General features: G+C 43.9%; 1 protein-coding gene across 1 annotated transcript; it reads right to left on the reverse strand.

Annotated features, from left to right (window-relative positions):
- Window positions 1-299: 299 nt before the first annotated feature.
- Window positions 300-27,602, reverse strand: LOC121232545 (translation initiation factor IF-2-like). The gene is made up of 3 exons (XM_041119414.1): window positions 27,488-27,602; window positions 7,585-8,586; window positions 300-1,418 (listed from the first exon to the last, which is right to left on the reverse strand). Exons 1-2 carry the CDS (start codon window positions 27,600-27,602, stop codon window positions 7,742-7,744), a joined length of 960 nt encoding a protein of 319 aa, XP_040975348.1. The 3' UTR covers window positions 300-1,418; window positions 7,585-7,741.
- Between the last annotated feature and the right edge of the window lie 379 nt (window positions 27,603-27,981).

A 27,981-nucleotide genomic window follows, 5' to 3' on the forward strand; every position in this document is an offset into this window, starting at 1 on the left:
GTCTTTTTAGTTGTGATGTGATATGTAGGGCATTTTTTCTGCTATAATTTGAAAGTAAAGCATCAGTTTGTAAAGAAGAAAGAACAGCACAGATGGTTTTACCAACATCTATCCTCACCTTTGTTTGGTTTTGATACAGTATTTTCAATATCACTAATGTACCTGAAAGTGGGCTTGGTTCAGCATTTCCACAAAATGAAATTTTTTGTCCATAAATAATGTGAGATCCAAACGAGGTCCTAAGAAATAAAATAAATACAAGTTAAGTTTTCTTATTAAAAGAAACAAAGGAACAGGACTCGATCAGCAGGTCAGTGTATTCACATTACCCATGGCGGTAAAACTATTGCTTGGCTAATAAAGACCGTGCTTGTCCTATTGCTGTTGTGTATTTTTTCCATCCTATTTATATACAAAAGTGCAGCACATATTCAAACAGCATAATTCCACTTAAGCCCAAGTGCCCGGGGTTTTCTACTGAGAGGAAGGATGGAATGCTCTTTTGTGGAGACATCCATCCCACTTCTCCTCATCTCTCTGGATTCTGAGTAGGCTGTAATAGTATTAAACATCGTTCTTTCATTTTACAGAGAAAATTATTCTTCCCCTTCCTCTATTCAACTGGACATGAAGGGTTGCAGGAACACTGGAAGGAAAACTTTGTGAAAAGGAGGGATGCATTTCCAGCAAAGCACGTCTTTTCACCCTCTTTGTGCTATTGGGAACCTAGTTCCTGGTGACTTAGGGTTAGAGGATTCAGCAGCAAATGGCCTCACTCGAAGGGGCGCAGCTCTACTGTCCGCTCTGTCAATGAGACTGAAAACGTCCAACTTCCCCAGCTTTACCCCAGCCCTGATGCCGTTATAAACTTTGTGGTTGCATGAGCACATTCAGGTGATCACCGGTATCCGCCGTGGAATAAGCAATACGTTTGTGTGTGTGGCACACGCACACCTTGAGGTCCCCGCGCGTCCATGTGGCAAGGTGTGACTCCACACAGCAGGTTGGGCTTCCTCATTTCCCTCCCCCATTGTGCTCCGCTCCCAGGCCCAGGCTGGCAAATGGCAAAGGATAACGTATCCACATGGGAAAGCAACACACTAGGGGACCGAGAATGTGTAATGGGATCAGCCACCAGTTACAGGGATCCTTTAAAAAATAGGAATATCAATTGCCATTGAGTTATGGGCACTTTAAATTCCATGCAGATAAGAAACAGAGACACCAGTGCTGAATACCAACTGTGTAACTTCTTTTAATAGAATGGGAGTCAGTGAAACACTGATACATCATTAATGCCACGGCTCAGCAGAAGTGTCTGGCTCGCTCAGCATAATGCAGCATAATGTCTCAGTGTTTGCTGCTATTGGAACGTGCGGTGCTGCGGTGTGGCAGAGGCGGGATTTGCCCTCTCACCTCTAAAAAGAAGTAAGAGGCAGCCAAATGAAATGAAGTCGCTCTAGCCCAACGGCTATTGACAGAAGAGATGAAGAAATTAGATAATCATTGGAATGTCCTGATCTGACTCCTCTGACCGGTAAAACAGTCCCTAGCAGTGGCATCTCTCCTCTCACAATGTTCCATTCAATTAACTGTTTCTTCAGATTTATTGCTTTCCTGGCTACAGTGATAGTCATGGAAGCAGAATGGTGGTTTTTCAATTTCTCCTGTACCTCTAAGACATCAGCACGACATCAACTCTCAGAAAGGGTACATGCCACTAAGCTGGTGATATACAGCATTTAACCTCTGGTAGGAGGGAATGAATTGCAAGAAACAGTGATGTGCGAGCTGTACCTCTGACAAACAAGCACCTGAGAAAGGCAAGGTGACTCCTAAAGATAGCAGTGCCAGCCCTGAGGAGTACACGGGGTATCTCGTACTGCACTGCGGGGATGTCAGAGCCCTTACGCAGGCGCCCGGAGATAAGGACTGACAGAGAGCCCCTGGCCCTGTGGTTCCTCCCTGGCTTCTGGTGACTGATGTTACGAGGCTGCAAATTCCGTCGTGGCAGAATTTCAGTACTTCTTCATTGCACGCTCACATCCCAATGATCCTTAAATCAAAAATAGGGAATAAATCAAACACAGGGAATATGGAGCTCATTGTACAGGCTGGTAATAGTCTGCCTGTCTTAATGAAGATGCAGATAAATGGCAGAGGTACCAAAAGCAAATATTGGTATCACTTATTTTTAAGACTGCCTGTCAGTTCCCTTAAAAAAAATAAAATCACATTTTCCATGGTTTATAACTTTCCAAATTTCTGTTGGACTTAATTTTTTCATGGTAGTTTTATTCAGGCTCAGTTTGGGGGAAAACTGATCAAAATAAGACAACTCAAATCATTGAGCCATTTCCAAGAATGAGGGAGAAATGGTAGAAACATCATCTTGCAACATTAAAAACTTCTAGTGCCTTTTGAGGGAGTGTTGTCTAACAGTTACAGGAGCTGCATGGTTTTGGACTGTGAAGTTTGCCATTGCACCAGGTATTTGCCTTTTGGTTTTCCTCTGAAAATCCACTCAAATTCAGCCAATTTCCAGGACTATAAAAATGATAGTTTGAGTCGCTCACTAAAAAGACTTTGAAGAATTTACTTACTAAATTCCTTGAAGAATTCTATCTGCCTGGTGCTCATTTCCTCCAGAAATGACCAGGGCTCTCCTTGCAACCTAAGCTTTGCGTTGCTGGAGGCTGGGGTAGAACTTGGAGTTATCCAAACTGGGAGATGCTTGCTTTTCTTCTGCTCCCTTCCACTTCCCTTGCATAGCCCAAAGACCCCAACTGCAGCAAGAGGAGGGTGGCAGGAAGAGGAGGAGGAGGAGGAGGAGGGCAAGAAGTGGACAAGGGCTTTGGTGGCAGACGTTCACTGGAAAGTGGGGTTAAGGCTGGGGTTTGTGGGATATTGAGAACCAGGACTAGAAATGATGTTCAGAGGAGGCAGCAGGGAGGTTTAATTAGCCCAGTGGAAGGCTAAGCCTGGAAAGGAGATGAAGGGGAATTGGGACAGGGTGGCAGGACCCTGACTGCACTAACAGGGTCTGCAGCCTCTCTTCTCTCCGTTCCCCTGCTTACAAGACAAAGATGTCTTTTCATACTTGGAGCAAGCAGCCGTACACTGCTTGGGGACCACAGCAGACACCAGTTCCCAACCGATGCACCCACAGCCAGGCACGGGGGCTGCTGGAGGACACAACACCTGATCACCCGGGCAGGCTGGTGGCCCAGAGCTGATTACACCCCAGCCTGTGAGACCTGCGCCCACACCAAAGCCCCTGCAAAGGCCCCAGGGGCTCTTGAAGACCCTCTCCACACCCACCCAGCTGTGGCAGCTCATGCCCATGGGTTTCACAGTAGACCTGTCCCCTCACAAGGGAATGCAGCCATTCTGGTAACGGTGGACCTGTTCTCCAAGACAGCTCGGTTTTTCACCTTCAGGGTATTGCCCATGGCGCTGCTGACTGCTTGACTCCTCCTTCCCACAGTGTTTTCTTATGCCATGGCCTCCCACATTGTGTCATTACCAAACAGGGGGGAGCCCATTCACAGATTTTAGAAGGAGCTTCTGAGCCTCCTCTAAGGCCAACTCACCTGTCCTCCTCATGCCACCTACCGTCCCATGGATGGACAGAGACAATCAGATGCTGGAGCCAAGCCTCCAGTGTCACAGCAACTTCCTCCATGCTGAGTGGGTCACCTTTCCCCTCCAGCAGAGACTGCCCACAAAGATAATGCTCCCGTATCTGCATGGCAGAGCCTGTTGGTGCACTCAGAGCCCTGACATGAGAGATGGAGAACATCAAAATCACGATGGGCAGAACAGAAATACAGAGAATAAAAAAATACTTGTAGGGTGCAGGACAGAGGAATAGAGCAAGAGGAAAAAATAAAGTCAATAGGGAGAAGGATGGGTAACACACAGCAGGGCACTGGGGGAGTGAGAGGGAGGGAACACAGAGCAGAACAGAGGGATAAAGAAGATAAAAAAATAAGGACAGGAAAAAAAGCAGAGTAACTAAGAGAGGATAAAAAAACAACCAGAAAGGGAACTGGACAGAGATGGGCAGCAGGACAGATAGATGGAGAAATAAAAAACAGGGACAGAGGGATAGAGAGGCAAAGAGAGGGATGGGGACCATGACACTGGGAGTATAAACAGAGAGGGACAGGGAGCGGGACACGAGATTGCAGAGAGATGTACAGGGAAGTGGAAAGAATGACAGGAGAAAAAAGAGAGGGGCAGGGAGCAGGTCAGAGAGCTGAAGCAAAAAATATACTGCTGGGGAGCAGGACAGAAGGACAGAGCCGAAAGAGATGAATGGGAGGCAGGGCAGTGGGATTCAGACAGCAAAAATAATGATAGGCAACAGGACAGAGGGATTGACAGAGAAGTAAGGGACAGGAAACAGGACAGAGGAATGAAAGGAAAAAATACTGATGAGGAACAGGACAAAGGCATACGGAGGAAAAGGAAGGAGGGCGATAGAGAGAATGATGGGGATAGAGAAGAGAACATGGAGCGACAAAAAGCAGGACAAGGAACAGGACAGAGGGACTGGGGCAGGAGTGGAACAGATGCAGATTAAGAGATGGAGAAGGGAAAAACAGTGATGGGCTGCTGGACAGAGGTGGACGAAGAAAAAGTAGGGCCAGAGTAGGGGAGAGAGAAAGGAAAAGAGGGACAGCTGGCTGGACAGGGGGATGTAACTAGAAACAATGAGACAGGCAGTGGAACAGAGGCATAAAGGCAGAATAACCAGGGACAAGAAGCAGGACAGATGGGCAGGGAAAGGAAAAAAGGGGCAGGGAGCAGGACTGAGAGGTGGAGATAAAAGCATTAAGGGCAGAGGGATAGAGAGAGGAAAACACAGATTGGAAGAAGGACAGAGGGAAAGAGAGAGGAAGGGAGTCACATAACCCAGGCAGAGAGCAGGAGAAAGACGAACCAGTGACAAGCAGCAGGCCAGAGAGGGGGAGCAGGGGGAAGGAAGAACAGGAGGAAGGAGAGAGGGATACAGAAAACAAGTGAGGGGCAGGGAGCCAGAAAATGGGATACAGGGAGAAAGAGACGGATGGGGAGCAGGACACTGGGATAGCCAGCAAGCAAGAGCAGCAGGGAGAATGACAGGGAGGTGGAGCCAGAGGAAAAACGGGGACCAGAAGCAGGACAGAAAAATGGAAAAGGAAAATTAGGGGTGGGGAGCAGGACAGAGGGGAGGAGAGACAACAACAAGGGACACAAGGAGAGGCAGGGGGGCACCAGGGAGCAGCACAGAAGGATGGAGAAAGAGAGGGATGGGGAGCGGGGCAGAGAAATTAAGAAAAAAACTACAGTGATGGGGAGCAGGATAGAGGATTAGAAAGAGAAAAATAAGACAAGGGAGAATACTGAGGAGCAGAGAGAAAGGCAGAAATAAAAGGTCAGAGAGGTAGAGAAATTAAGAAAAATAGGGATGAGGAGCCCTGCAGACAGATGGAGCAAGAAAATGTAGGGTCAGTGAGCAGGACAGAGGGATAGAGAGATGGGGCCGGGGGGGGAATGAGAAGAAGAAGAAAGGAGAGACAAAGACAGTGACAGGGCGCAGGGCATACAGAGATAAAAAAAGGACAGGGAACAGGACAAAGGGATTGAGAAATAAAGAAAGGGTCAGATCTGCACAAAGAGAGCAAGAAAAACAAAAACAAAACCAAAAAAACCCCACAAACCAGCAATGCGCTAGAGGACAGAGGCAGAGGAAGACAAAAAAAGGGCCAGGGAGCAGGACAGACAAGGAGAGAAAGCAAAAAAAAAGGGAGACCCAGCTGGACAGGGAGGTATAGCAAGAAACAACCAGACAGGCAGCAGGACGGAGAAATAAAGACAGAAAAAAACCAGGTACAGGAAGCAGGACAGAGGAACACTGGGAGGAAGCAAGCGGCAGGGAGCAGGACAGAGGTGGAGAAAGAAGCATTGAGGTGGAAGGATAGAAAGAGAATAAGGAAAGACAGGAAGAAGGATGGGGGATAGAGGGGGGGGGGAAGAAGGACAAGGAGCAGAACATGTTGTCAGAGAAAGACAGGGGCAAGACAAGGTGATACACAGAGGAAAAAAAGGGGTCAGGGAGGCAGGACAAAGTGAAAGGCAAAAATAAGAGGCAGGGAGCAGGACAGAGATGAAGGGGAAAAAGCCCAGGGTGGGCAGCAGGACAGATAGCTGGAGAAGGGAAAAAAAGTACTGGGCTGCAGGACAGAGGTGGAGAAAAAACAGTGACAGGGAGCAGGACAGAGTGACAGAGAACAAAAAGAATGAAGAGGGAACTGGACAGAGAAATGGGGGGAAAGACAAGAAGGACAGAGAAAGAGAGAGATAGTGAGAGGAATAGTGAGGAGGACAGAGAGATGGAACAAGGAAGGAATAAAGGATGGGAGGCAGAAAAAAGGGAAAGAGAGACAAGGACAGGGAGCAGGACAAAGGGATGGAAGAGGAAAAAAATAGGGATGGGCTGCAGGACAGAGATGGAGGAATTAAAAAATAGACACAGGGAGCATGACAGAATAACAGAGAGAGAAAAAAGGGACAGAGAGCAGGCCAGCATTGGAGGGAAAAAAACAACTGTGATGGACAGTGGGAGAGAGATATGGAGAAAGAAAAAAATACTGAGGAAGAGAGAAAGGAAAGAACAGACAGCTAGCTGGACAGGGGTATACAGAGAGAGGAAGACAGAAAAGATATCGAGCAAAAGCAGGGTAGAGGAAGAGCAAGAGGAAAAAAGGGACAGGGATCTGGACAGAGATGGAGAAAAAAGCAGCAGGGACAGAGGAAAAGAGACAGAAAGAGCAACAGGGAGTAGGGTAGAGAAAGAAAAAACAGGGCAGCAGCAGGATGGAAATGGAGAAAAAAAAACCCTGGGATGTCCAACAGGACAGAGAGGAATATGAATATGTGCAGGGAGCAGGATGAAGGGATACAGTGAGAAATGGTGGAACAGAAAGCAAGAGAGAGCGACAGACAAGAACAATGACAATGAGAGAAAGACAGACTGTGAGAAACACAGGGGGGTGGAGAAAGAAAGAGAGGTATTAGGAGCCCTGCGGAGAGTCATCAATGAAAAAATGGGGCAGGGAGCAGCATAAAGGGTCAGAGAGAGTAAGAGATGAACAGAAAAGAGGATGGGGACAGTGAGATACAGAATGGAAAAAAACCAGCAACAGTGAGCAAGACAAACGGGTAGAGAGAGAAAGGGAAGGAAGTAGAGAGAGATAGGAAGGCAGGGACACGGAGCAGCACGTACAGGCGCAGAGAGGAAAAGAATGCCAGGGAACAGGCCAGAGAATTTGTGGGGGAAAAAAAGACAGATGCAGATCAGGACAAAGAGATGGAAAAGGAAAAAACAGTGCTGGGCTGCAGGACAGAGACAGAAGGTGGGAAAAAAGAGGGAGAGGGAGCAGGACACAAGAATAGAGAGGAGAGCAGAGGTACAGGGAAGTGAAAAAAAAAAATCGCAGCAGCATGGGAAAGAGGGAGGTAGAGGGGAGGGGGAGGGACAGGGAGGGACTGGGACTCACAAGAGGGACAACCGGGCCGTGAGGGCCCAGGACTCACCACAGCTCTTGCTCTTGGCGCTGCCGGGAGAATTTGACAGTTCAGATGCTTCTTTCTCTTTCTCCCCTCTCTTCCTCTTCCGTAACCCCGGTCGCTCGGCCGTCCTCCACCGAAGAGAAGACGCGGGTGTCTTACGGCTCTTACGAGACGAGGCTTTCTAGACACGTAGCCTCGCTCGCGCGCTACGCGGCCGTACCGCGCCGCCGGTGACGCGTGCGGACCCCGCGGCGCGCTGGTGGTCTGACCTGCTGCGGACTGCAAAGAGGGCTCCTTCCTCACGCGGAGGGGCAGGCTCTCTCTCGCGTGCGGAGGGAGGCCGCTGCCGGCCGGCCTTCGGTTTCTTCTTCTTTACCTTTAATCTGGGCTCCCCGGCTTCAGCCGCGGCAGCACCTGCCCGCAGCCGGGAACTGTCCCTTTTCGCCCCCGTGTCACGAGGGGAGCGAGGCCGGGCAGAGACGACCCCCGCGAGCCCGAGGCGGGTGCTGTCAGTGGCGTCCCCGGGGGACGAACGGACAACCACGTCCTCAGCGCGGCCTCCTCCGGGAGAGGGGAAGGAGAAGCGGTGACCGTTATTACCACAGCTTGCCCCTGGCCGGAGCCTCTCCTTCCACAGGGCCTTCTGGAGATGCGTCGAGGGCCAGCTTGCCACCGTCGTGACCAGGGCTTGGGGGCTGCCTGGGGCTGCAGGGCGCGTTTCAGGCGCCGGAGCTGGGGGCAGCTGCTCGGGGCAAACCGGGCCGGGGAGACTCAAGGGGAGCGCTCTCAGGTTGGGGAGGTGGCCGGCATCTGCCGCCTCCTTCCCCTCGTCCCTTCCACCAGCTCTCAGGGAACTCCCTGGGGCTGCCCGGACGCGGCTGGCCTCCAGCGGACCGGGAACCCGCCGCAGCGGCCGGCGTGGAGATTCCCGTCCCGTCCCGTCCCGTCCGCCCCGGGTGGTCCGCGGGCAGGAGACACCCCCGCACCCACTGAAGGGGCTCGCTCGCCTCACCGGTGGCCTCAGCCCTCACCCGCCGCACCACGACCGCGGCAGCAAGAAAATACGCCGCTCCTTGAACGAGCAAGGCACCTGCCAAATAGCTGTGCACGGCGATACGTGGCTGCCTGTGACCCGCACTGTTTCTGCTAAAACCGGAGCACGGTTCCCTCGTGACGAGCCATCGGCAGTGCAGAAAGTACCTCGGCTTTCCCTGCGCCAGGATGACAAGCTCTCTGGCACAGTCTATCTCTCTCTACTGACCCTACAAGATGACGAGTTTAGCTTAGAAGCATCTAGTTTAGCTTGAAAATAGCTTTTAGATGTCTCAAGCTAGGTAATGAGAATCCCAATGACATGTTTCTATATTTGTGTGTCTGATATGAGAGTCTGCAGTATGATTTGTAGAAATGTTTAAGTCCGGCCCTCCCGGGGTATGTAAGTGCAAATTCCCTCTTGCATTTGTGTGTCCTAAATAGCTTGGACACTATGGTTCTGAGGCTCACGACTGCAGCTGAAATTAATGAGAATCATGCTTTAAATGCAGTACTGTATAATTCAAGGCTATGGAAAAATGAGATTATCATTATCTCAAACTGGCCAGCCAGGTTTAAAAAGCCTTTTTAACATTACTGTGTGTCCTTAGTTACCTATGTATAAAATGGCAGCAGTAATAAGGCACCCCCAATCCCTAAAGGCTCTGTGAAGTCTGTTCATTAATTCCTGCAGCCACCACAGCCACTGGCACCGAAGAAAACTCATCAGAGCAGCCTTTTGAAATCCTGTCTGCAAGTTTTTGCTATGCAAAAAAATCATCAGAGTGTGGAGGCTGTGCAGAGAACAAATCATATATTGAATAGCAATTCAATACATTGTCATCACTTATTCTGGGCACCAAGAGAGGGAAGGGACTTGTGAAAAACAGAAGATGGTGATGCCATTGACTGCCATAATGCGTATATGCACACAAACTGAATTTAAGTTGTGTAGACAAGCATGATTCTGGCATTTTTCTAACTTTCTAGTGCTTGCTATCACGGGAGTGTGAGACAGGTATGTCTTTGGTTTATTCCATCTGGAGATTTTGCCTAAGATCCTCACCTTTTTAATTTCCCTCAAAAGCTTCTGTGCATGTCTTTATATGCCCCAACTTAATATTCAAGATATTAGAGTATTCACTATAAAATATGTCAAAATATTCAATATATTTTATATCAGATGATAAACTATGAGGTGCAATATTTGGTTTTGATATAAACATATATACTCAGATTTCTGCAGGGAAAAATTTCAAAGTAGATAATAGCAAATTTTCTCTGATAGGCATAAATTTGTCATTTTTAAAGAACTTGAAGAACACTATCACAATGTTTCTAAAGCTGCATCCTTAGTATTTTTATCAGCTTCCTCTGCTCAACATTTTATTGATTTCTTTCCTCTTTGACCTGCAGCCACAGTCTCATCATCACACATTGCATTCTTGTACAACCTAGCATTCACAATATGAAATACAGAATAGCAAATCAGTGTGATATGACATTGAAAATTTTCTTGTCTCATCTTTTAAATTTTCTCCTGACATATTTTTTTCATTATTACGCTTTAAGAATTGCACAGATCCCACTTTCCAACTTACTGATGTGGCTTTACTCTGTGGAACAGAAGTCTCCGAATAATTAGCATCTTGTTAGTCAGCCAAGTATCTCTCTGGCCGCCAGGCATTACTGCAGCATAAGTATAAAAAAAAAGTCTGAAATTTTTCCATTACATTTACCTCCTGTCTTCATAAACTAGTACTTTCTCAAAAATAGTATCAATCTCAAAAATATCGTATCAATTCTTTTTGTTATTGAAATACTTTATGGCTATCCTAAACATTGTAAATTCTTGCCATTTTGTTTTTCTTACCTTCACAGAACATATGCTTATATTTATATTTATATTTATATTTATGCTGTGAAAATATATTTTATATGTATATTATATAGAATATATATATTATTACCATCCCAGAATATATTATATATAGATTCCATGAAAGTCTATATGTTTATATATATGATATATAAAATATATATTTCATATATATATGAAATACATATTAAATTAACTTTTACCTGAATATATATGAGCAGTTGGATACTGACACTTAACAAATCTAAACCTTGTCAGATATCTCTTCCTAAGTACATAACTTTTGACAAATATATATTTTTTAAAATGGTGCTGCTATTCAGAAGAAATAATTTAAAAAGCAAAGTATGTTCAGAGAGTTTTCCAGCTGAAATGCAGAGCTCATCATGGAAATTATTACCTTGGGTATTCATTATCTCAGCACTGCGAGAAATCACTCATATTGTCTGTGATATTATCATTTGGAAAATAGTCCAAAATAAAATACTGTTTAAAATACACACCAAGTAGCTTTTTGTCTGAAATAAATATTTTAAATACATTGAAACATGCATAGTTGATGGTGGTTTTATTTACTTACTGATTTACTTAGAAAGTATTCAGAGGACATGAATAGGGAGTGCTAGGTGTAATTTGTACAAATATTAAGTAAACGCCCTGTTAAAGCAACTTTTATACATATACGTTTTTAAGCACCTTGTGGAAACAAAGTCTTTTTGTTTGAATTTGGACCTGTATTAATAACAGATGAAAACCAGGGCTATGTAATAACTGCAGAATAGGTGGGGGCTTCATTTCCTGGTGCATTTTTTGCTTTTGTCAGAAAACCCCCTCATGTTGACTGGCAGCACACTGGCAATCTAGAAGGGATTCAATGGCCTCAAAAGGAAATGCAGTTTTAAAGCCTGCCCTGGCTCCCTCTGAAACCTGCAGTGACTTGACTTTGAACTGCAAGGGCGTCGTGTCGATTCTCGGCTGATGCCGCAGTGCCAATAAACACGTTCCCGTCAGAGGGAGGGAAGGAAAGTGTGTCTTGACATTGCAAGACCTGTGCCTGCTCAACCAGATAAAGAGAAAATACCAGCTTCTGAGGGCCCATCCTATCATTTCAATTCTTCAAAGAACTGTAGAGCTGAGATGCCCTTCACAAGATCGCTTATATCTATGAGCAAGGAAACAGTGGAGGAGCTGTGCTTGGTTTTCCCCACACTGAGGCCATGGAAAAATTTGTTTGAAGAAAAACTGATGGAGCTTTTCTAAAGAGGTTACTATTTTTCTTCCCTTTCCTGCTGCAGCCTCTGTTCTCTCTCATTGCTCCCTTTCCATGGCAGGAGAGCAGGTGCAAGGCAGACGCTTTGGCAGATAAAGATGTTCCAGTACTATAATTATAATCAACATTTCTGTAAAATACCCAAGGGTTTCTGCATGCACAACACATATAGGGAGTTCCGAATGGAGTTTTCAGTTCCTTGCTCTCAGTCATCCCATCATAAATGCTAATAGCTTTAATCTTCTGGAGGATTCAAAATTTTTGGGGGGATGGGAGGTAATATCCCTGGGAAGTACTGGCTTGACCAAGCTTAATCCTCCCTTGCATCCAAGATGCCCTTGGTGTAGTGGAATGAGAGAGGAAGCTTTGGGAATGCTCTGCAAAGGCTTGGATTTATGAACAGCATCGGCCTCAGCCTCCCCAGCACGCCCTTTAGGTTTGTATGTAAAGCTGACATGGAGAAAGAGCAGAGGCGTGCATAGCATAAGGCTTTGTTATTTTCATGGCCTTTACATGGACACGGGATTCCCTATCACAGGCCAAGGAGCAGGACAAATCTGGATGGATCTCAAGGACAGAAAGCAGTAGTGGCATAAGCTTTCTGGGAGCATTCCCTGGAGGAGGAGGACGTGGGTTTTGTGTCCTCCTCTGTGCTGTGCATGCAAACCATCATGACAGTTGGGGTAATGGCTTTCTGAGGCAGACACAAGAAATTAGCTCAGCTTAATAACATGCCTCAGTGAACACTGGAACCAAAGATATAATTTTCAACAAACCATTTACTTCAAAAGGTTCATCTGTGTGTGTGTGAATGTGCATGTTTCTTTATTTTTGTAATATAACTGTGAACAGGCTGAGAAATACTTGAATTTTGTTTGTTTATCTAAAAACACGCATCTCTATTTTTGATAAAGTATGCACGAACTGGTTTTGCAGTTCCTCCTAACCAAACTGAGCTGTGTCGAGGAAGTCTGTCAGCGAGAGGGACAGACTCACCACGTCTCTCTGCTCTCTTGTTGAATTGGACTGTTAGGATTAAGTTTCCCATGAGGACGTTATCCATATTTCTATTCCCTGAACATCTCCAGTATTATGTTTTAGAGTCTTTGTTTCCATAAACCAGCATTCCAGTAAACAGAATAAAGGCAAATGCAGAACGTGTGAAAACCCCAGCTTTCAATGTGGAGGGGAAGGACTCTGCTAGCACTCAGGATTAAAAAAAGACCATAGGAGCATTTTTAAATGGAGGATTGAGGACAAGATCACAGGTGCAGGAGAGCACGCCAGTTGGAGTGACTCATTATCAAAAGGGTAAAACTGAAAACACTGTGCATGCTGGAGAGGAGATGACAAAATTCAGATAGGAAACAACAAAGATTGATGCAAACAATCCAAAGAAAATCGGGCACACAAAAAGGGATTAGATCCATATTCTACATAAACGTGCTCTGTGTGACTGCTGGGAGTCTAAGGATGGAGATTAGTGAACTGGAACATTTGATTTTAAATGTTTGTAATCGTAGGCATCTGCTAGAAGATAATCCGTGGGATACTGTAATACAGTAGAGTACAAATGTATCTGAATAACAGAGAAGATTACACCATTAGAGGAGCAATAGTCTTTGTTAAAAGAAAGCCAAGTTTCAAATTGGTAACAGAATGAAAATGTGCTATAAAATCAATTTGTGTTGAAATTTCCTCCCCAGGAAGGAACAATAGTCAAAACCCAGTCGTCTTGTACCTGGGGGTCAGGCCAGCCTATCTAGAGGATAGCCCACTCCATCCCAAGGCAGGACACCAAATATGTGGGATGAGCCCTGCTCAGTCCCTCTCTGCTGACGACAAAACGTTTACCTGTTCAATGGGTAAAGATAAACATGATAAATCCACCTGCTGATTGAGGCTGTGCTGCTAGTGACTTGCCCGGGTGGTGACAACCGCTGCAAAACACCCTCAGATAAAAGGCTGCAAGGGTCAGGTAGGTGCGATGGGAGACTTCAGCTGTCTGCCGGGGGATTCGGAAAAGTTCAGAGCACAGTATTATTCAGAGATGACTGTTTTAGACAGTTTTACTTCTCAGTCTAACTAGTCAGATGATCCACAGGAGGAAAAGCCACTCCAGATTTAATCCTGAGCAGTCTGCAGGACCTATTTCCACATATGACTACGGAGGCATAGCCCTGTAGTGGTGAGTCCGAGGTATTCAAATCCAGTATCTCTGCAGAAATGGAAAAGGCACCAACATCCCAAGTTCAAGAAGGGAGCTGCTTACAAATGATGAAGCTAGTCAAAAGTAAATGACAGGAGTCATAAAAGAATAAAGTAAAGGTAAATATTTTATATGTGAGGGAGTAAGCATGGCTTGTAAAGGTTGAAGTCACACTTCACCAATGTACTAGACATTGTTTAAGGTATCAACAACTCATTAAGTGTAGATATCCAAATGAAACAAACCCCATGATTATACCACCTTGTGAGCCACTGGTGAAACTGTATCTTGAGTATTACATGCACTTTTGCTCCATTGATACAGTATAACTAGAAAAGGTACAGCAAGGCAGCAGTTAGGATCAGAGACTGGAAACGGCATCTGGGCAAGGGGAGGAAACATTACAGGACTCTTCAGCTTAGAAAAAAAGTGACTTAATTTTATTGGATATCTGTAAGTCATTAATGATATAGAGATAGTAAACAGCTATTTCTTATAACCTAAGGTCTAGAAGCATCATATAAAATTGCCCCGTAGCAGGCTTAAAATTAACAGAAGATGCTTTTTCATATAATGTGCAATTAAATTGAGAAACATCGCCACAGGGTGCCATAGAGACCAAAAGCATGGAGAAGTTTTAAAAAGTACCAGACATAGATAAGGCAGATACATCGCAGACTCCTCAGCATACAGTGTCGGAGGCTGAACTGGACAGGAGCCCTGCCTAGCTGGGGGTAGCTGTTCTTACATTCTAACCAAAGTCATTTAAAAGTTGGAGGAAAAAATGAGTTATTATTTTCTCCACTTCTACCCATCAGATAATAACCTTTGATTATTGCAATCCCGGCTGGATTCCAAGTGATAATTTCAAGATGAACAGCTCCAGCTAAGTTATCACATCCCAGGAGCTCTCATTTGTAAATGGAAAATAAATACGAATACCAAGTCTTTCTTAGCTGAATGAAGCACAGCAACCCCCTGTCTGGTTATTTCAATGAAGATAAACATCTTTAATTCATATGAAATACATCTCTTTCAATGCACAATTCAATTATTTCCACTTTCACATTCTTCTGTTACAGTGAGAATTTGGTAAGAAAAAATGTTAACAGTAATAGGGTTATTTTCAGACCGATGCTTCCGCTCATCACAGCTGGTTACTCAGAAAACATGGAAAATGGGGTTGTGCTTTTTCTGGTAGCTCAGTGCATTCTGTGACTTGTCTTGAGACACCATGAGCCAGGAATGAAAGATTTAATTAAGCTCCTTAAGCAACAATGTTCTGACTCAGTAAACATTAACGCTTCCCCTTATGCTTGAGCAAACACAAAGATCTGGTCTCAGCCTGGGAATAGTTCAGAGTGCTAATACAAACAATGCAACTTCAGCTATTTTTACAAATGGTCTTGAAAGGCTTTCTAGCAAGTGTTGATCACACTTCTCACTTAGGAAGGTAATTTTACTCTGTTATTCTGTATCTTAGGAGTGGAATCTCTTGTGTGAATACATGAAATTATTTCTTTGGGATGAGGAGTGCAGGATCTGTACTGAGAAGCCTCTAAATGGTCCACCCATAGCTTAAAAAAACCCCAACAAAACCCACCCCCCAAGTAACTAGAACTTAAATCTGCAGATATTGACATGGAGCAGGTTGGATTTTTTACAGCCCCCCCTGCTGCCACAGTCTGAAGGGCTAGAGTTGCTTTTGTCCAAGTTTGTATCTGGCCAATCTACATTTTACACAGATACGTAAAAGGCACATGTACCCAGGCGCGTGCATGGTTATACATGAGTTCGTGTATTGATCAGTAAGGGCCAACGTTGGCATACCAGCGTTTCCTAGAAATTTCAGGTGGCCATATCGGCACAGGGATTGCATCTCTGTGCCACACCAACCACTTGCTCACGCTGCCCCCGCAGACCTTTCTCCCCATCCGAGGGGCTGCGCAGCGCTCCACTCTTCACAATTCACTTTATTTGTGTTGTTTTCTTAACCACTGAGGTGAGCAGGTGGGGACGCAGAGGAACGGTATAGAAATTGTCCATCCTGATACTGTGGAAGTGGCTTATGATCGCACGTGTTTGGAGCTCCTGGGTCTTTTGGGGAAGGAGGGCTCTGCTCGGGGCGTGCTCAGAGAGGAGCAGCATTGCAGCCATTAACTCTTCAACTTAGTCACAAGAAAAGGATTTGGGAGCAACGATGTGGTAGAGCGATGGCTTACCTGTGGCAGCACGGCTGAGGTCCTGCGGGCCTGCTGGAGGGTCTGTGATGCTTCCCTGGGGGTTTTGGGCAAGGCAGCTTTGGAGCACTGTGGGGATATGCGCATTGCCTGGTGATGGATCAGAAATATAGTGATTTTAAATTAGAGTTAATGAGACTGAGCAATGAAGTTGGATCTCATTTCACTTTTGAATTAAGTCATGTTTAAACTCAGCAGTGAAAATATGGTAAACTGGCATTTTTGTTTCTTATGCCTTTGATTACAATGTAGAAAGAGAAAGCTGAAGGGCGTTCTAAATTGTCAGTATTTCTGTAAAAGGAAACCAAAGCACCTGCATCCATTTGCACCAAAAGACATCAGGCCTTGGCCTGGTTACTTGCCTTGACACTCTTTATTATTTCTATTTCATCCAAACTGGACGCAAAAAAATCCAATTCACTTGTTGAGGTTTTGTGCTTGTCATTTTTTGTTCTACTGCTAAGTGGCAAATTTTGTGTTGCAAAATCTGAAAATAGGGAAATGCTTGCATCCAAGATTATGTTTCATTTGAAGTACAGGATAGGAATATTATTTAAATAAGTCTTTGAAGTTTTATGAGCACTGAAGGCTCAATTGACCCAATTAATGTTCTGTTCAGTCAACACATCATCTAGTCCTTACCCTTTTCCTGACTCCAAACTACATCTTGTTTACAAATGCATACATGTTTAGCAATCAGCCTTTTTGGCTTATGTGAATTTTGTGTCTTGTAGGTTCTGCGGGAAAGCGGCAACTGGTTTAAAGGATGCCTATTATTTCACTATCTTTGTTTGCAACTGTGTTTTGTTTCCTCTTAGGAGTCCCACTCTCATTCATCACGTTTCTTTTGTTCCCTTTTATTATCAGGCCGTTGTCTCAGAGAACATGAGCTAAACACCAAACACCCCTTTGTTAGTTAGTTGTCCTTATCGTTATCATCAGGATCAGTTCCCTTTACATTTTCACATCTGACCAGCCTTCCTGAAAGTCAAAATTATATTACAATTAGAAATGCTGCAGACGTAATATGCACAGGAACTTCCTATTCGTATCCACAGGGTTGTGTATCTTGAACTGAGCAGAAAAACAAATCACTGTGCTTGGAGGGCTAGATTCAGGGATAAGGCAGGGTGGACCATGGTCTGCTGTGGGATACGTCCATTTTATCTGCCTTATTTATCAGCTGAAGAGGGGTTGGTGATTCTTATAAACTGGCTGGGAGATGTCAGCTGAGTTCTGTTCCAGGATATATCTGTTTAACTGTTACCTCAGGCTGAAAGAACTGAAACTTAGGTCTTCAACTTCCCCAGAAAATGGCCTAATCAGGAGGTAACAGGCCATCCTGGTGTGGGAGACGGAAGGTTTCTAACTCTCCTGAGGACACTCTTTCTGTTGTCTGGAAAAATATTTCAGGATTCACTGGCCATGACAGAGGAAAGCGTCTCCTGAATCTGCAGAGGCGAACAGGTCACGAGAGGACAGTAGGAGCCCGAGCCCTCTTAGCACATCACCTACACCGGCTGGGGAAATGGGTGTGAGGAGGGGGATGCATGGAAAAACACCTGGGGGGGGTCAGGGTGAAGCGCAGCCAGGCAGGGAGCAGAGGCACCGGGCTGGCAGGAGGAGGACATCGCCATCGGGTGTGAGTGCCTTATTACCGAAACCGCCGCCTGCAGTCCACGTGAGGAGGTTGCTGTCAGATGTGTAAACGTAATTTATATCTATTGGCATGATTATCCTGGGAATAGGAAAGTCACACTATTCTCAAGATCCTCACTCACAGGTTAGGTAGTTAAAATGTACTTTGTAGCTCCAATATACATGTCTATTTTTCCTTTGCTTTCAGGACTTCCTTGTGCAGAAGCATTTCTGACATTGTCTTTTTTCATCCTTGAGAACCTCCCTTGCCAACAGTGTCACTGATACAGTGGCTCCGAGAGCTCGTTTTACCTTATTCTCCTGCTCACTCACCCTCCCTACATTCAGTGCAGAGTTTCTGCGTTCCAATTTTAACTCTGCCTGTTGGCATTTCTTCAGTATGAGAATGACCTGCCTTTTCTCCAGAGATCAGTGGAGAAAAGAAGCTGAATGTGTGCTGTCTGAATCTCTTCCCTCATTATCTCTTCTGTTAGTATGAAACCTTTCATTTTTTTCTTCCTCGCTGTAAACCTTGAGAGTGTATTTTGATAACCTTGGCAATTCTCCGAGCACATCTGGCTGTACCTTCAATTGACACAATGCACATAATGAGGCAAAGAAAGTATAGAGTTTGCAGCACCTATGGAGAGACTCAAGTTGAGCAGTCTTTTAGAGGATGATCTTTATGTTCTCTCCTAACCCGTGGAGATTCTGTGTAACATTCTTCTTAGGCTGCATATTTCCATAATGTAAAATAAAAATAGATTGAAAGTACATTCCTTGCTCCAGGTGCACAAAAAGCATAGTGGGAAATCTGCAGATCATTGTGTTGCACCTGATATCCTGTATATTGTTTCTCACATAACCTTTCCTTTCTGATAAAGATCCTCCGTGTCTATAAGAAAAATTCTGTACAGTTATTGATGTTTTGATTTCTTTCTTTCCATTTTTTTAATAGATCAAGATTAAATGCCAACATTCATAAGCCAAATTTCACTGCCTCTGCTAATATTGATTTAACAAGAGGGCAGTGGAGGAAAACAGCAGTTGGGATTGAATAAGGTCAAGACTTCTTCATGATGAAATGATATCAAAACTGGAGTCACACCCTGGCAAGAAAGGAAACGACATAAGGCTGGTCCTGGGGATTGATTTAGTTCCCAGAGCATCCTTTCGCATTGCCATGAGCTGTGTTACTCTGAGCAGCACTGGTGCCTCTGACTGGGGGATCCTGCTCCATCGCAGACCACATGCTTCTGCAGGACAGTTTGCACAATCTTATGCAGAAAGCATAGAGCCCAGGATGAAATTTTTGTTCATAATCTCCGATTTTTTGTGTCTCGAACCTGAAGAACCTTACAGAACACATTTGAACACCTTGAGCCTGGTGAATAAACTAGCTTTCAGTAAGTAAGGCATACTGACACTTTTTAAAAATGCCTAACACAGAAACAGATCAATTTGAGATTATTTTTCTTAGACCTAGAACATTCTGCTTTCTAATTTTTTTCCTTATTTGAGAAGTGAATGTTTTACTCTTTATCCCATTTGATACCTTAGGGCTGACTCCGTATCATATAAACTGAGGAAAGAGATTATACAATGCAGTTGCCTGTGTTCCTGAGTCAAAATGAGTTTTGCCATCAGTGAGAACGGCATCATATCATAATTCCCACGACAGATCGTGGTGACAAACAGGATTACAATCTGTGGTTTAGTATAGGAAAGAAATAGTGGAAGGAAACAAAGTCTTAAGAAACAAAGATCCTGTTTTCTTTCAGCTGGATTTAACAGCTCAAAATAAAGCAATGTCCTGAAAATTTAAATTTGGGGGTCCCTGACAGGCATTTTATCCTGAAGTTTTTCATCATCTCACATTTGTCACAATTGCTGAAGCATCAAAGTTGGGGTTTGCTGGCTGTGCAAGTACAACTGTATGTGTTACATTTCATGATACGAAGGAGGAAAAATAAATCTGAAAAATAGAAACCTAATAACTAAATCTAAGGTAGAAGAAAAAAATGTAGGTCTTAGACCTGTGATTAAATCTCCCCTAGTTAACTTCAGTGGAGATCAGGACTCACAGGGGTATTGGAGCATCTAAGACAACAAAAGCTGAAGCCCTGTAATGTTACAAATCAGGAGCCATTTTTTTATCTTCTCAGCCATGAAGAAAGCCTCAGAAATGCCCATTCAGCCTGTTCTAGCGCAGACTTATTTACACTGGACACTTGATTAAAAAAGCTTTTTAATGATAATATTTGACTGCCAGTGAGGAGTAACTCCTGAGTTAAGGTCTCACAGCTTTTAAGTAAAGCGCTGCCCTTTAAATAAATTTTACCACATTATAGCTATAATTCCCATCTGAGTATCCCCTGGGGAAGCATCATCAAAAAGATATTATTCTTCCTGTGTTCAGATCAGGTCAGTGAAAGCAGCTGCCTTTGATTTCAGACTTTGCTGACCCGTCACTCAAAGCATTCTTGAGGATCGACATCGTTTCAGGCCAAGGTGCATGAGACTGAAGAAGTCCCATGCCCTGTTAAAAGGATCTGGGGACAAAACCTCCCTATCACTTGCCATCTTTCGTGGCTCTACTTGAGCACTCTAAGTTTTTGCATCCTCCGTGCTACCCACAGAAGGAAGTGATGGTTTGGAAAGCTAATTGCATTTCTAACAAGAAGCCAGGGAAATACACTTTCTCTTTTCAAACTGTGAGGTGGTTCATTTGATATTTTCATTGTCCCCTCTGTGTCTCATGGAAAGAGGAGTGGAGGAGCTCCCACACAAAGCAAATGCAATTACAGATTTGCTTTATAATAAAAGCAATGCTTTCCCAGACATACACTAACAGTTTTATTGCACTACAAATGCATGTGTGACTTGTGTTAATGTATCTATTGAATCACTGCTTGTCTAGGGAACCTGTAATTGTCATGTGCAAAAAGCAGAGTGATCTAAAAAGGCTCAGTTGCGATATTTAGTTGTTTCAATGCTATGCATCTTTGATACTTAACAAAACCACAGCTCAGCTGAAAGAAGCACCAGGTGTGGAAGACTAGTAACTGCTCTCAGCCTGTGCATGGATCCAATGTCGGTGAGACTCCCCAGGTTCTGCAGTTCTTGAAGGGCCAGCTTGGTTCCTTTAGGATGAAGAATTCACCTTTAATTATATGTTTATGATTATTTTGCTCTTCAGCTGCTTCACATGCTTGCCCAGCATAGGCCAGCATTCAGTCAACATATTTTAGCACTTCTCGTCTGTACTGGGGACACAGCTATTAATTAGAAAAAATAGCTTCATGTTTAATATTTCACCTTAGTATTTTATAACTTCCTTGAGAATGCGTCTCACTTACCAGGAGTCAGAGATTATATATGAATGCTCTAACATGTATGCCTTCAAAGGTATGTTAACTTAGAAAGATGCTGTCAGGTAATTTAAGTCCAAAATAGTGTAATGCAATATTTAAGTATATCTGAGCATATCCCTTTCTCTTAGCTGGACATGGTTTTGTCTACCTGCTTAGCTCTTGTGGATAATTTGGTTAAAGCATCAGAAGTGTTTTACAAAACCAACTTACAGCAGAAAGCCTTTAGGATTTATTTTAATATTTCAGTTAAAGTAGCTGGTGCTTATGTTCGTATCCATAGTACGTGAGAACCAAATCAATTCCCGGCACTTTCACATCATGCCGTGAGTTTTGTTCTTCAGGTTAAGCGAAGCTTTCTGAAGCTTCTGGAACAGGTTTCCCCAAGAGGTGGTAGATGCCCCATCCCTGGAAACATTCAGGGTCAGTCTGGACAGGACTTTGAGCAACCTGGTCTTGTTGAAGATGTCCCTGCTCATTGCAGGTGTGGTTGGACTAGATGACCCTTAAAGGTCCCTTCCAACCCAAACTGTTCTATGATTCTATGAAGCAGCAAGCTTTTTGTTGTGATTTTTCATTAGCAATGATAGCCCAGAGAAAAAAAAAAACTTCTATCTGTCATTGTGCAATGTGACAAGAAAGAAACAACCAAAGATGGTTGTAGCTCATGTGGAAACTGCTGGAGTGCACTGAGTGATCCCAAACCACCCCAGCAGTCACCTGCTCAAGGTCACTGTGGCCACACTGTGATGTCTCCCCCAAATCCACTCCAGTGATGGATGTAAGCTAGCCATAGGAAGCCTATTTCCACACCGAAGGCAAAAAATGATTTAAATAATCTGCTCCCATTTACATAATTTAAAATTCAATACACTAAAAATGATAATTAGCATTTGGTGCAATCAGAGAGCGAAATGCCCTACTGCAACAGAGAGGCAGAGTTCCCAAACCACAGTCATCGATAACATCAATATCAATTAGGCTCTCTAGGGGAAGGCCTGATATAGGTACCATAAGTAAAACTGCAGAGAGAAAACAGTAATGCATTTACTGCCAAGATACACACTAACTTCTTTGCAATCTGCTAAATTTTGTAGGGCTTAAACACACCCTGAAGATCAGAATTAAGTGTTGGGGAGAGAAAAGTTGTAGAGCAAGGGGGAAGTAAAGGCACAGCATATCATTAAACAGCAGTTAGAGTACTAAAACCAGAAATCCTGCTTTCTTCGCAGCTCTCCGAATGCTTAGAAAAATCATCTGGTGAATCACATTGTACCTGATCAGGATGCAAATCCAAAAACTGCAAATCATGTAGCTGAAAAGGAATTTGATTTATGGCTGTACAAGAGGGAGCTGAAGATGAAATAGCCATGAGTGTGCTGTGGGCATTGAAGGTCTCACACGAGGCTCAGATTTTCTCTGTAGACTTCAGGGATATGAAAGAACCACCTCTCTGCTCAGCCTTTGTAGGGAAAAAGAAAAATACAAACCACAGCAACAATTTTTCAGCTGCACAGGAGTTTTCTTTTTCATTTTTGTAAAATTAACACAGGAGAATGCAAAGATGGTTCCTACGAAATTTAAACATTTTCAAATGTACGGGTCTAGAGATTTCACACCAAGGACTTTAAAGGAAATATATGAAGAGATCTTGTAACCACTAACACTAATATTTCAATGTATTGAAATATTTCAATGTATTCATTTGCAATATTAAAAAGAGGGGAAAATATATGGAAGGTAACCTAGTAGGCAAAACACTGGAATTGTTTCTATAAGACTGTAGCAGAAAAGTAGAGGCTAAAAATACAAGTAATCAATGTCATGGTTTCATGGAAGATAGATCTTCTCAAATGAAATTTCACTATCTTTGACTCAGCTACAGTTCGAGCAATAGTGACAATGTGTCAATACCATCTACTTGGGTTTCCTCAGAGCATTTATATATTTTTTTATTTATATTTATATATACATCTATATAAATATATATAATATATTTATATATTTAGATCTAAAAGCTTTTATCTGGTGAAATTAAGAAGGCAAGTGGTAAATCCGCACATTCACTGACAGGTCTCAAGGTAGATGAGAACGGAGACCTCCGATGAACTGGACTGGTTTTGCTGGGTCTCCCAGCATTCAGTTTCCAGTCCAAGACTATTCAGCATTTATGTTGATGATTCACAGGATGAGTCACAAAGCCTTTGCTGACAAGATTTTGGATCTCAGAACATTGCATCGGTAACACGTGCTAGGAATCGGCTACTTAGTGCTCCAAATCTGCTGTGTACATGGTCTTGATGCAGTAGGGTTTGTTCTAACATCTGCAAAAGAAGGATCCAGTTATTGGGGGGAAAAGCATATTTCTATGCATTTTCAGTGTGAGAGAATGTGCTGGAAATGAGCAACTCGAGAAGAATGAAATGGGCAAGGGAAACTTGTGGGAGAAGACAAATCGTGGTGCACCGCTGCTTCTGCGGCCGTAAGGAAGGAGAGGTGACCTCGGGAGGGAGGAGGCAAAAGTGCCCCCCGTGCAGCCCAGCGGGGAGAGCACCCACACTGCACCGGCCTTGAGAAGAGACCCAGAAATAATTCAGAGACTAGGAAAAAACCTTTCACAAAAGGAAGCTGGGAGGTGACTCGATAACCATGTTTCATATGGAGAAGCTGGGGTGGTTTCATTCATGGAAATAGGAGCAAAATGTGATCCAGGAATTATCAGCTGAGCGTAGATGAAATGAAGCTTCCTTTGAACAGAAAGAGGAGTGAGTGACTGAACACTTCGCCCAGGAAAGCAATAGATGCTGCTCACATGCTTTCAGGTGAATTAGCTCTCTCCCTCCTGCCTGTGGGTGTTGTAGGGAAAGCTCTCTGTGTGTGTCTGCAAGTGTGCGCATTTGAAATCTGGGGCTCACCCCATATACCCACTGGTGGGCTTCTATAGAGAAAAGGAAACTCACTGCTGTGCTCTTAACGCTCATAAATTTTGCAGCTCTGCAATGGGACAATGATTATAATCAAATCTCATGCTTCAAGGCTTCAGGGTCAGGAAAAAATAACACCCTCCATGCCACCACCAGTACATGCTCCAAATCCCTCTGGGACCTGATGGGAGAGTCTTTTCATTTTCCATGAGCTCAGGCATGCTGGGGACCTTGGGAAATTTCTACCTGCCTGTGCACATGGAGATGGTTTTACTGCCTGAGATCATACAAGCCCACCCTCAGTGCTGCTAGGTTTTGGAAAATGGGTAATGCTCAGCCTATCTAAAAAGCATCAGTTTGATATTAGGTGTCCTGGGATCTGCAGGAAAGCAGGTGAATTTATCTGGCACTCTGCTTTGGACTTAATTTCTGTGAAGGAGGTGATAGAAAATAAAGTCCAAACTGAATCTGAGAATATTCTTTTTTTATACAAATGTTAATTCAGAGGGTCATTGGTAATACAAAAAGGCAAATCGGAAGGAAAAAAAAGACTGAATGGCTAAAAGGAATGGAAGGACAGATGAAGTTCAGGGAAAGCTATAAAATAAAATTGCTATTACGTTATTAAACAAACAGAAAGAAGGATAGAAAATGGTTGTTTAATTCCAGCAGGCTCAGATAAGGGTAGTGGCCAGTCTAGTTATCCCCAACTCTCCTTTCTATTTTCCTGTAGTGAGCTGACATTAAGCAACATTTCATTCTGTTGGACAGTAATGGAGACGTGTATGTTAAAGAAGAAAATATAGTAATACAAATTACAGAAAACTTGTGAACATGGAATGCAGCTGTTGTTTGGCCGTATCACAGTAAGTGCGTATGACCAGTAGCAAATCCGTTAGAAGAGGAATGCTTAGGATATTTTACGTTGTGCTAAGTGAGAGAAGAAGCTGTGATATCTGAGCTTGGATATCAGTTTATCTATTTTACATGTAATTTATGCATCTGCTCAGATAAATTTTGGTGTTAGTCAGAAACCCTGAGACTAGCTTTGCCACCACCACCTGGTCAAAAGAAAAGAAACAGATGTCAAGGACGTGAAATGTCTAAGCATCAAGAGCTATTAACCCTCACTTATTTAACTAGACACAACTTCTCTAAGTGCATTTTACTACAACATTGAGATGAGTTGAGCATAAGCAGAACAGGAACCAGAACAAGACCCAGACTCCTGAAAGCTGCAAATGTAAAGTCATATCCCTTTATGTTCCTCTTGACATTTTGCCTTCTCCTAGGATGAAGACCCTGTATGAATTTTTGGGCTGAGCCAATTGAGCCTTTTTTATATTCTAGTTCTGCACTTTGAGTTCAGTCTTTACTGAGGCAAAACTCCCAATAGAGTTATTATTGATTTCATAGCTAAAGTGTGCTACAGAATACACAAGACAGTCCTTGATTTCTGGAGTTTATAATCTATGTTTAATGAGAGAACTGTGCTGAACAAAGTCTTAAAAGTCTGAATTTGTGTTTGCAAAATAAATTTGCCTACCCTGTTTCCATATCCATGTGGTACTTTCCCCTTTTTAGTGCCAGAAGCAGTTGCTCAGTGTCAGTCAATATTCATTGACTAAAATGAAATGGAAATGTAATGAAAGGCAAGGAGCCCTCTCAGATGTAATACTGCACATCTGAGTTGAGCATTGTGAAAGCAGACATTCAGACTCAGCAACATACAAACTTCCCAGCCCCTGTTCTTAACTGAGGATACACAAAACTTCACTTCAATGTGTGCATTTCAGTTTGCGAAAAGAGTAGTAGAGCTGGACCAAAGTATAATAGCTATGCTTGGGGACAAATTGCCCACCGCTGGGTAAGTACTGCAAATGAAAAACTCCAGTGTTGCCAGTACACCAGGCTGTTGTTTAATCTTACTCAGTCTCAGTTTCCTCTTTTCAAAATAAATGACCTATTTCAGAGAGAAGCCTGACTGGACCTCTGCAAAGTATTTAATAAGCCCCCCAAATGGAAAAAATATTAGCTCAACTGCACAAGGAAGGCATGGTGAGGGGAGTTTCAAGGTGGCCATAGCTGAGGAGGAGGGGAGGAGAAGAAGGGATGGTGAATAACAGCACATTGTGCTTGAAAGCAAGCAAATGATTTGAAGGAGGGTAGTCTGAGAAATGCTGGAGGATCATCACTGGGATCCAGTTTAATGGCCAAATTTGGGGACTGGGTATGCACTGAGGTGCACACAGCTGTGCGACACCAGTGGGTCAGGGGAGCATCCAGCTAGCAAGCTGGAGGAGACTGATGATCCTAACGGCAAGACTCCAGGACAACAGGTAATAGCATGAAGTGAATTGAGAGAGGCCCTCACCTCACATGTGGTCCACAATGTCCGTTTTCTAGCCTCCCTGGTATGCTCATAACAGGCAATGGCAGAAGCCTCCAAAGCTAGTTGAGCGACACAGTCTGCCCCAAGTCATCTGCACCGCTGCTCAACCCCATCGCCCCTTCTCCAGAGATCCCATCCCCTCACTTCTTTCCTTGGAAGTTTACTCCTTACTCATTTTTCCCCTCATTTTCTCACCTGGCTGATGCCCTCCAGATGGCCCTCAGCAAGCTGATGTCTTTCTAAGCCCTTTACCCAGGCTGCGATGCTCTAGCCCCAACAGCAGCTGGGTATTTTGTTGAGAGCCAAGGAAGGAAAAGCTCTGGGCATATCTTTAGGGTAGAGAGGTGAAGGCTAAAAGAGCACATGTATTCCTGCCAAGCCTGTGACCATGTGGCTGGGAGTTACACAGTCTAATGGGCCTGATGGGAAGCTCCGTTGAGCAGGAAATACCAGGTAGGGAGAAGAGCTATTTAAACTAAAACACAATGTTTGTACAGGAATAAAAAGGATAATGTGTCCACAAATGAATCTAGGCTGGAACTGAAAACCTTTCTAAGCTTCAGAGAGGCACAGGAGCAGAACACCATCCTGATAACTGTTGTGGGAATAAAAAACAGTAATTAGATTTTAAGATAGAGCTTCATCAGTTTATGAATAGGATTACTTTACCTAACTGCTTGCAAAAGCAAAAATTAGGCTTCATGACATACAATCCTATGTAACAGCCTAATCAGATGCTAGGTCTTCAGAGCAGCAATGGTCCCTTCCCATGCTCTTTCAAAGTGCCAACGTTCTACATCTATCACCGTGGCAGGGCTTTTTTTGTCCTTCTGTATTTAAAAAAAAAAAATACGACCGGGAGGAATTAAACAGGAAAAAATAGTTGTGAAGCTCAGAAAGGCTATTTGATTTTGCAGGGATATACAGAATCGTGTCTTGGAAGAAGAAGTTGTGAAATTTCTAGCATCTCACGGCAGACAGTCTGTTTGCTGGGGCTGCCCTGGGGTGCAGCCGCAAGCCAGCAGCCTCCGCCGGGCTGCTCCAGCAGCAAGAAGGGATCGCTCCGCTCGCGGTTGTTTGGTGCCATCTACGGCCAGATACTCGTTCACACATCCCAGGATCATTCTAGGAAGGCAAGCATGCAGATGTCTTTTAATGAGATCAGCAACCACACTGATATACAATGCATCTATAAATACATCTATGGATATTCATGTCTCACTTCTCTGCCAGCTGTTGGACGCTGCCAGTGAGCTCCTAAAGGCTGTTAGTAGCTTCTGGAGTTACTAAATACTTTTCAGATTGGCCTTCGTAGCCAAAGCACAGTGTGTTAATTTGGGGTATGGAGTTAGGAAACTTTACTGGAGAAAAAGAAACACGGTGCCGGAGAAGATACAGCATCTGTTTTTCTACACAAATGATGTATTCACTACAGACATCAGTTGCTGTGTCATCCCCTTCTTCCT

Source organism: Aquila chrysaetos, chromosome 2 (assembly GCF_900496995.4).
Source record: "Aquila chrysaetos chrysaetos chromosome 2, bAquChr1.4, whole genome shotgun sequence".
In the NCBI taxonomy this organism is placed as follows: Eukaryota; Metazoa; Chordata; class Aves; order Accipitriformes; family Accipitridae; genus Aquila; species Aquila chrysaetos.